The sequence below is a fragment of the Aythya fuligula genome, chromosome 31 (assembly GCF_009819795.1).
Source record: "Aythya fuligula isolate bAytFul2 chromosome 31, bAytFul2.pri, whole genome shotgun sequence".
Taxonomy (NCBI): domain Eukaryota; kingdom Metazoa; phylum Chordata; class Aves; order Anseriformes; family Anatidae; genus Aythya; species Aythya fuligula.
This window is the reverse complement of record NC_045589.1, coordinates 1,334,017-1,344,104: the sequence shown is the minus strand read 5'-3', so window position 1 is coordinate 1,344,104 and position 10,088 is coordinate 1,334,017. Positions and strand designations below refer to the sequence as shown.

The 10,088-nt window shown below is 53.9% G+C and overlaps 1 protein-coding gene across 2 annotated transcripts; it reads left to right on the top strand.

Moving 5' to 3' along the window:
• Positions 1–1,546: 1,546 nt before the first annotated feature.
• LOC116500153 (ATP-dependent RNA helicase DDX25-like) lies at positions 1,547–7,845 on the top strand. Of its 2 annotated transcripts, XM_032205071.1 has the most exons (9): positions 1,547–1,745; positions 1,846–1,938; positions 2,073–2,175; positions 3,157–3,271; positions 3,759–3,936; positions 4,643–4,880; positions 5,411–5,573; positions 5,874–6,062; positions 7,657–7,845. In XM_032205071.1, the coding sequence occupies exons 2-9, from the start codon at positions 1,877–1,879 to the stop codon at positions 7,716–7,718; spliced, it is 1,110 nt and encodes a 369-aa protein (XP_032060962.1). In that variant the 5' UTR covers positions 1,547–1,745; positions 1,846–1,876; the 3' UTR covers positions 7,719–7,845. The 2 variants fall into 2 exon arrangements, with proteins under 2 accessions (XP_032060962.1, XP_032060961.1); XM_032205070.1 differs by lacking the exons at positions 1,547–1,745; positions 1,846–1,938; positions 2,073–2,175 and adding an exon at positions 2,871–3,025.
• Positions 7,846–10,088: the final 2,243 nt, after the last annotated feature.

Genomic DNA, 10,088 nt, shown 5'->3' with positions numbered 1-10,088 from the left:
GGCGGGCGCCCCACAAGCAGGAGAGAGCGCATCTACTAGTTCCAAAACACAGTTCATATACCTTTTGATGGCAGGACCCTCCCCTGTTTCCCCACTGAGTGGGTAATCCAGGTTCACAATCTATCTGATGCTTCACAAACAATGCATGGCCTTCAGTCGCCGGCCTGTTAAATTTCAAATCTCTTTTGACATTTTTACTGCTTGAAGTGGTAATGTTTCTTCACTTATCTGACTTGACTTGACACCATGATTTTCACCTAATTGTCCTAAGGAGTCTGATTGTCTGCATTTTACAAGGTCCCCTGCTAAACTTTCTTATCACTGTAAGCATATCTCAGTACCACATTCCCTCCTTCTAAACAACGTAACTCTGCAAAAACAACATTTCTATTCCCACACTCAATAAATTCCTTTCTATTATTAATGCAATGCTCTGAAAATTAATTAAGGGGGCAACTTACAACACCCCTCAATACCTTGCCATGCACTTTTGTCAAGGAAGCTAACATGGACATTCGTTGTAACAATTTCCAATTCCAAATACTACAAAAGGCAATATTAAACTTATTCCGGCCCTTGTTGGAGATGGGTGACCCAGTTACTAGCCAACCGGCCGACTGGAAGAGGTTCTTCACCCAGAGGGCAGTCGTGCACTGGCACCGGCTCCCCAGGGACGTGGTCCCGGACCAAGCCGGAGTTTAGGACTGTGCTCTTAGTCCTACGGGCTGAACTCTGGGGTAGGCCCGTGCGGGGCCCCTCCGCGCCCTCCTTGTCCGGGGCCCGCCGGCAGCCGCCTTGCGCCCTGCCGGCCGCCGGGGGGCAGCAGGCGGCGGCGGCGGTGCCTGGGGAAGGTTCGCGAGCTGCGGCGGCGGGGGCGCGATGGCCTCGGGCGGCGGGGGCCGGCGGCGGGAGCGGGCGCGGGGCCCGGGCAGCCTCCTGCCGGGCAGCCCGTCCCCGGGCAGCCCGTCCCCGGGCAGCCCGTCCCCGGGCAGCCCGTCCCCCGCGCGCTCCCCTGGCCGGGGCCGCCTCTGCCGTCGGCGCCGCGGGCTGTGCGGGCTGTGCGGCTCGCCTGGCCGCCGGCAGCGGTGCGCGGGCCGGCGCCGGGAGCTGTGTCCGTGTCGGCAGCGGGGTGAGGGCCGGCCCCCCTCGGGGCCCCGTGTGCCGGGGCCGGCCCGGGCGGGGCTGCGGGGAGGTGCTGAGCGTCGTGTGTCTTGTCCCGTGGCAGAGCCCGCCTGCACGAGCGAGGACGAGGAGAGCGAGGAGGAGGACAGAGGTGGGTCCCGCCGGGCCTTGTCCCCCGGGGCCTGCGCGCAGGCCGCAGGGCCGGCACCCCCGGGGCCGGGCTGGGGGAGCGGCAGCTCCCGGAGCCTCGGCAGCAGGCGAGGGCAGCGGAGGCGTGGGCCGGGGCAGGGTGCCAGGCTGCCGTGAAGTCCAGCCGGGTTCCTCGGGACTGAGGTAGGTTGCGCAGGAGAAGAGCTCGGCGAAGAGCCGGCAGTGGCAGGGGCGGTGGGGGCGGATGGCTGGAGAGCCCCGTGTGTGTGGGACGGGGGGCCCGAGGGGAGGCTTCTCCTGGGCACCGGGGCTTGTCACGAGCCCGCGCCTTCTCTAGTGGACTTGGCGGAGAGCTCGCTGTTGAACAAGCTGATCCACACGTCCCTCGTGGAGTCCAGCCATCACGTGGAGATCCTGCAGCAGGACCCCAGCTCGCCTCTCTTCTCGGTGAAAAGCTTTGAGGAGCTGCCCCTGTGAGTAGGCGGCAGCCCCGAGGCAGGCGGGCTTTGGAGCTGCCCCTGGGCGCTGTTAGCCGTTCCTTGTGGAACGGTCGCTTTTGGTGCTTTTGGGCAGGAAGAAGGAGCTCTTGCAGGGGGTCTACGCCATGGGCTTCAACAGGCCGTCCAAGATCCAGGAGACAGCTCTGCCAATGCTGCTGGCCCATCCGTGAGTACCGGGGCCGCCCGGGTGAGCAGAGCGGTACCACCACCGCCTTGGCTCCCCTGCGGCACCGTGGCGTCGGGGTGCCGGTGCGGGGACGCCAAGCCTTTGTGCTCGGCTAAGCAGCCTTTGCCTTGCAGGCCCCAAAACCTGATTGCACAGAGCCAGTCAGGGACAGGGAAAACGGCAGCTTTTGTGTTGGCGATGTTGAGCAGAGTTAACGGTGCAGAGAAGTACCCGCAGGTAACGTAGGAAGGGGAAAGGCCATGCGGCAGGGGTTTGGCTGCACCCTCAAGCCGCTGTCCGTGGACAGAGCTCTGGTTTTGTCCCAGTCTCAACGGTGGTCTAGCCGCTGTAGCCGCTGTAGTGGGCTGGTAAACACCCAGGTATCGTCCCAGCAGCAGGGAGGTTGGATAGAAAGCTTGGGAGCAGATGCAGCTGCCAGCTAAAGGAGGGTACTTTTACTGGGTAGCAGTGGATTTAGCCAGGCCCTAGGTATCCTGACGTTCTGTTTTGAGGAGCATGCAGCCAGCTTTGAGAAGCACGTGCAGAGACTCCAGCTGTTTGCTGTGACTTGCGCTAGTTTCTGGTGCCGTAAAAGCTCCTGAGAAGGCAAGGCACCTCTCTGGGTTCAGAAGCACCTACGCAGGCTGGGTGCTGCACTTCGAAGTCTTGAGTCTCAAGCATCCTATGTAATTTAAACTCTCAGTTGAAAGCTGGGCACAGAAGCAAATGGCACTGTGCCTGAGGAAACAAATTTCCTTAGCAGAAATCACGGGATCCCAGAACGGGCGAGGTTGGAAGGGCCCTCTGACGCTCATCTAGTCCAACTCCCCTGCTGATCAGGATCACCTAGAGCACACTGTGCAGGATGGCATCCAGGCGGGTTTAGAATGTCTCCAAAGAAGGAGACTCCACAGCCTCTCTGGGCAGCCGGTTCTGGCGCTCTGTCACCCTCACAGTAAAGAAGGGACCTCTCCTAGTAGCTGCCTTGAGTCCCTTCTGCCTTCAGCTGTACCTTCCAGGTTACCTTCCAAAGCTGCAAATGCGACTGCCGTTGCTGATCCCTCTGCAGATTTGGAAGAGTTTAGCGGTGAGATTTCAGCGTGCTGAGCTTTCCGTTCCTTTGAAATGCCTTCTCGTTTGCGTAGGGTATGCCATGCCAGGGGCACTGCGTGCTTTTAAAAGATGTGGCTCTTGTCTGACAGCTGTCTTATCTCTCAGTGCCTCTGCTTGGCTCCAACCTACGAGCTGGCCCTGCAGATCGGACATGTGATCGAGAAGATGGGTCAGTTTTGTGCCGACATCAGGGTTACGTACGCTGTTCAGGGAAACAGAGGTGAGTCCAGCCCTGCTGAGCGGAGCTGCGGGCGGTGTAACAGTCCTGTAAGGAGCTAGCGGGATGCTGTGAGAGCTGTGAACTAGCGGGAGCTGTGCGGAGCTCTGAAGGCACATGAAACGGCGTGTGAATTCCCGTGCCTTCTAAGGAGTCATTCTCGTGACCGCTGTCTCCTTTCAGAGGTGGGGCACCCCTTTTGCTGGTTTCCACCTGACAAGGCGTCAGGGAAGCGTCAGCCCTGCTTGATGGCTCCCTGCAATTTTAAGCTCCTGAGCTCCGCTTTGCAATGACCCCCTCAAAGGCATTGCTAGGCAGTCCGAAGCTGACGCAGCAGGGTTGGAACCATGCTCAAGCAGTCGGAACATAGCAGATGTTGAGTCCCTGTCTCTCTGGATACTACCCTGCTCATTCGCAGCCAGGTGTGTGTGGCCGAGAAACATAATGCTCCTTGCACTGAGGTGGTGTGATACGATTTCTCCTCCTGCAGTTCTGCCAGGCGCCTTGCTGGAGGAGCAGATTGTCATCGGGACTCCTGGGACAATGCTGGACTGGTGTTTCAAACGGCGAGTGGTGAATATGAAGAGAATCAGCCTGTTTGTGCTGGATGAAGCTGACGTAATGATGGACCGTCAGGGCTTCTCGTACCAAAGCATTCGCATTCAGAGGTGAATACCAGTGCTGGCTTGTGTCCTGCCACAATTTGAGATAGTCAAATGCGGTGTTTCGAGATGCCCTTAGATACATTGGGTAGCGAAAGAAATAGAAGAGGAGAGACAGGAAAAGACAAGAGAGAGAGGGAGAGAGAGGAAGAAAGAAATCCACTTTGTGTGGAAGAAACTGCAGAACAAGGGAGCCAAAGAAATTGTCTCTGACTGCTACATCCCTTGGATGTCCTTGGCCAGACGTAGCTTTGCTCCTGATCAGAACGTAGACAAGTAAATCCTCCTCCCCCACTTTTTGCTGGTTGCTCAGCTTTGAAAAACTCTGTGGGCCATGAAGGTCTTTACAGAGTGAATGACAGGGCTTGAAATGTAGCTCGAGAATCAGGGGATACGGGGACCTGTCCTTGGCACGTGGAAATGCTGTGTGTGAGCGGTGTCTGCGGGTGCAAAGAAGGAGGCCAAGTGTTAATTGGGTGTTTTTTCCTCCGATAGTAGATAGCCTTTTGGAATAATAATACTGCAAATGCAGAGTAGCTTATTCCGACAGGCCTCTTCCGTAGGGCTGACTCATTCTGGAGTGCTGTGCTGTGCTGCGCTGAGTGAGGAATGGCCCTCCCTGGATGGAGGAATCCCTTTGTTTCCAAAGCCTGTTCATCCAGAGGTAGCTTGTAGCATGCCTCAGGGGTAACAAGTCCTTTTTGTGCTCTAGGGCTTTACCGAGGGGCTGCCAAATGCTGCTTTTCTCTGCAACCTTCAAGGAAACAGTGTGGAATTTTGCAAAGCAAATTATCTCCAACCCCATCATAATAAAGCTCCGTCAGGAAGAGCTGACCCTGAGCAATATCAGGCAGTACTACTTTGTGTGCAGGAACAGAGAGGAGAAGTACGAGGCCCTGTGCAACATCTACGGCAGCATCACCATTGGGCAGGCTATGATATTCTGCCAGGTAAAGCAGCTAGTTTGCCAGGAGAGAGTGGTGGTGTCCTTGCAGTCAGTGGTTTGTAAACGATCCGTCTTACAGCGTGGCCTCAGTACTTCTGCTGAGACCATCAAAAGGAAGGGAGGGATGGGAAGCACCTGGGCAGCACTTAAAGGACAGCCCTTCTGGCACAGCCATTAGATTGGCTGGAGCTGAGCGTGAAAGCACGGGCACGATGACTTGCAGCAAGTGCAGCCTTTAAAAGAGGTGTTCTAGCAGCATCTGTCGTGACGGTTGAGATCCCGTTTGCCTGGCTTCCCCAGGGAGCATTGCATAGGAAACATACTGTGTTTCCTTGCCCTTTGCACTTTGTGTTGGGCTTCTTGCTCGCCTGCATCGCTCTGGTCTTCTTTGGAGGCTCTGCCTGTTAAAAAGCAGCAGGGGCTCAACTGAAAGGATTTAGGGGAAGCTTAGCAGTGAAGGATAGGCAATGACTGAGAGGAGCAGCAGCAGCAGAGCTGCTGCAAAAGCTCCTCCTGCCTCTCCCACGCATCTAGACTCGCAGGAGTGCGGACTGGCTGTCGGTGGAGATGAGCAAAGATGGGCACCAGGTCGCCATGCTGACGGCAGAGCTGACCATAGTGCAGAGGGCCGATGTGATTCAGAGATTCCGCGATGGGAAGGAGAAGGTCCTCATCACCACAAACGTCTGTGCTAGAGGTAGCGTATCCTGAAAAGCAACACCCTGGCAGCGTCTGCAGTGTGGGAATCCCCTTGCTTTGCCCCATGGCCCATCAACTCACAGGGGACACACGATGCTGCTTTGTTTCTGGTGACACAACCCGTGCTCCGTGGCCTCTCCATGTAGGTCTTTTGTTGCCTTGACATGTCATTGTAGTGTGTGCTGCAGAGCCAGGGCTGACCGCTTTATACTGCAAGTGGACTAGCCCCGATCTGGACGCAGGTGATTGCCTTCGGATCTGTGGGAGCCTGGTTGCGAGAAACCTCTCTGTCTTTCAGGGATTGATGTGGCACAAGTCACCATCGTGGTGAACTTCAGCCTCCCTGTTAATCAGGAGAAGCAGCTGGATTTTGAGACCTACCTGCACCGCATTGGTCGAACGGGCCGCTTTGGGAAGAAGGGCATTGCCTTCAACATGGTGGAAAGGCAGACCACGTACCTCGTGCACAGTATAGAGGAGCATTTCCGTGAGTATCCTTGTGCCCAGCTCTGAGACGCTGCGAAGAGCTGAGGGACACGTGGATGAGGAGTGCATTGGGAAGCGTTAAGGGATGTCAGGAGTGTGGCCACCTCTTGCAGCTGCTGTCTTGGGCACGGACCCCACCCACGCACCTGATACCCTGGCGTGGACCCGAGGTACCCCACAGTCACTAGCTGGCCCAGGCTGAAGTTTGCGGGTGAATGCACACACACATACCCCCTCCATACCCACACAGTCTGTAGGAGGTACAGATGCTCACCTCTGCCTCCAGCAGCTGTCACTTCGAGTTCATCATGTACACGCACACACAGTCACAGTCACTCCGGTGCCCCCCAGCAGATGTTTTTTTGGATGCACAGCATCCCCAGCCCAGTGGCTGGGAGTTGAAGAACCGTGCTTGCTGCAGCATCTGCAGTGAGACCCCTGCAGTGGCTCCAGTAGGTGGCAGCCGAGGCCAAGGGCAGCCTTGTCCCTGTCTGACTGCAGGAGTTGGCACCAGTTTTCATTCATGCACGGGTCTCAGCAGTAGCTGGTGAGAAGGTACTGCTGTTCTGCTGTACGCACGCACGTACACACACACACACACATACCAGGGATTGAGTGTGAGATCACAGGGAGACAGAAGTGGGAAAAGATTTAAGCAGGCGTAAGACTACAAGACAGACCGTGGCGATCAGTGTCGGGGCTAAACCAAAGAAGCACACCGACTAGCCCCATTTCACATGCAAGTGGCCGCTTCTATGCCCTTTCCTGCTTACCCCCTCTTTGCACGTCCCACCTCCCTTTCCTCCTGCACGTCCCATCCTGGGTTTGTACAGCCCTCCCAGTTCCCACACCCCTTCCAGTCCAGGTCCCCCTGGCTCACAGCCTTACCAGCTGTAAAGTGCAGGTGGTTCTTCTGGGAAGCGGCAGCTGTAGTTTCTCGATAGCCCACCAATGAGTGTGAGTGGTGAGGTTAGTTTCTCGTCATTGTCTCATTGGTTTTGTCAGGTCTGTGTCAGGTGTTTTGTTGCTTGTTTCCTCCTTTTCCCACGTTGCCCAGTTGCCAAGGTCCTTGATCGGATAACCTCTGTGGAATAAACACTCTGAGCTCCATCAGTCAGTGTGACTGATCAGTTTGGGTTCCCATCACTACATACGTCCCTTATCATTTGTCGGTCAGGTTTGTGTCTGTTGTGCTCTCTCAAAGTTTGATTATCTTTTGAACTCCGCAGTGTGGAAATGCCATGCTGAGCACTTTGGGTAGCTTTTCAGCCCAGAGCGAGGTTAGCACGTGCACTGAGCCAGGAAGCCGTATCCCAGAGGTGGCCAGTTGGTCCTGAGATAGCTGGAATCTGTGTCACTTCTACCTCTACCTCTACTCAACTGGGTTTGATGCAAACAGCTGGGCAGGTTTCTAACCTCTCACCTCCGGCCACATTCTGAACAGCTCACAGCTTGTTTTATGTCATCTGTGGAAGGCAGAGCCGAGAGTCCTGGGCATGGCTGCCAGGGTTTGCCACTGCTAGCAGCCCCCGAGCAGCAGTGCTATGCCTTTGCCAACTCCTGGGCAGGCACTGACATTTGTTTTCTTTCTTCAGAGACCGAGATCAAGAGGCTTGACCCAGATGACATGGACGAGCTGGAACAGCTGGACAACTGAGCAAAATGTCGGGATTTGCTCCAGTGAATCCAAGTTTTGGTTTAACATGGATGGGAAAAGGTTTGGGAAATCTCCCAGTTTTCTTCAAAGTTCCTGAAGATGCTTGGTTTTGTTGTGATGTTTTACAAAATGGGAAGATGGGAGGGGAGCGGGGGGGGAGTGGGGGGAAAGACACACACGACCCTCATCCCTCAAAGTTTTGGGATTCTTGCGATTGTTTTTCTGGTAATAAAACTTCCTTGGTTTGTCTCTGAGGTTTTTACAGCCATAATTTTGTGTGTCATGATGAATCACCTGAAAACAGAACATGCAGGGGTTTAACAACATGGACCGTTTGGAGCGAGTCCAGAGGAGGGCCACGAGGATGATTGCAGGGCTGGAGCATCTCTCCGATAAAGACAGACTGAGAGAGCTGGGGGTGTTTGGCCTGGAAAAGAGCAGGGTTTGGGGAGACCTTACAGCAGCCTTCTAGTACCTAATGGGGGGCCACAAGGAAGCTGGAAAGGGAGTCTATCAGTGAATGTAGTGACAGGACAAGGAGTAATGGATTTCAACACAGGGCTCCAGGTGTCCCAAGGCCCGTGGTCGGTGTTGAAAACAGAGGCAAAGAAGACATTAGATGTCTGCTTTGTCTGTGACCCTATTTGTGAGGTGAATAATAGACCAATGTTACTTGTAGTCCCTTTTTTGGTGTTGACATACTTTAAAAAGCCCTTTTTGTTGCCTCCGACAGTACTGGCCAGCTTCAACTCCGAGTTTTGGCCGCACTTTTCTCCTTCCAGGCACACAGCATTTCTGTTGTCCTCCCTTGTCACTTGAACTTGCCTCCAGTGTCCATAGACTTTCCTTTTCCGCCTAAGTTATAGAAGAAGATTCCTGCTCAGCCAAGCCAGCGTTCTGTCCTTCTTGTTTAACATCTAACACTTTGGAATCACCTGCTCCTGTGCTCTTAAGAGATGGCTCTTAAAAAGTGACCAGCACTGACGGACTCTTGACACCTTCAGAAACAGATTCCCAAGGGACCTTATGAAGTGGTTAATAGCCTGACATCTGTTCTTCTCATATCCAAGGATGACATTTTGAGTGGAGTTTTTCTCCTGTCACCAAAGATTTTAAACTCAACTACTTCATGGTCACTTTGGCCAAGACAGCCACAAATTGCCACTTTACCTTCTCTGTTTACAAACAACAAATCCTGGAGGCACCTTTCCCCTTCGTGCCTGTACCAAGAAGTTAGCTTCAGTGTGCATTAGTTATTTCTGTTAGGAATTCATTAGGAATACTGTTTGTATTGACAGTTGGTATTCCCAGTTAATGTCTGTGAAGTTGAAGTCACCCATAAGGATCAGGTTAGCTGATCTAGAGACATCCCTTGATAATCTGTGACCTTCAAGTTCCCAGTCTTCATACCTATTGTATAAGGGCACCTGGGAAGGCGAGGTAGGGAAGGAGGGGATTTGCTTGCTGCCCTGACCAGAAAAATTCTTCCATTCCCCCTTATTCCTAGATTAACCCCTCATGTCCAGTAGTGAGAGGGTAGGGAATCTATAGAATCATATGTTACGACTGGCCAATGCCTTTGTCCCAAGGATGGTAGAGCACAATTACAGAATCACAGAATCACAGAATTTCTAGGTTGGAAGAGACCTCAAGATCATTGAGTCCAACCTCTGACCTAACGCTAACAGTCCCCACTAAACCATATCACTAAGCTCTACATCTAAACGTCATTTAAAGACTTCCAGGGATGGTGACTCCACCACTTCCCTGGGCAGCCAGCCTGTTCCAATGTCTAACAACCCTTTCGGTAAAGAAGTTCTTCCTAACATCCAGCCTAAAACTCCCCTGGCGCAACTTAAGCCCATTCCCCCTCATCCTGTCACCAGGCACGTGGGAGAACAGGCCAACCAATTCCACCAATCTCCTCCTCAGACACCCTGATACTCCTCAGCTTAGTTGCTAGCATATGCCACTGTCCATGGTGTGGGCCCTTGGGTGCCTCCCTAATAACCCTGACATGTCTCTCTAGGAATGTGGTTCTGCACCCCAAACTGCCGGCTACTCTCAGCACTTGTGGGTCCCATCAGAGCTCATCATGGACTTAAGTATGTCCTGTTTGCTCAAGCAGCCCCTCACCTGATGATACTCAACCAAGGTTAAATCTTTTATTGTGGAAGTCTTTTATTGTATAAGTATTTGGGGGAAAATTGTGTGCTGTCTTTGGAAATGAAAAAGATTTTCAGAGTCGGGATGGGATGCTGTTAGAGGGACACAAATGCCTTCTGTCACAAACACTGTGCCAGCACAGGCACCTCCACCTGCAGCTCCCTCAGTGCTCCACACTGTCTGTGGTGTCCAAGTGGGCTGAAG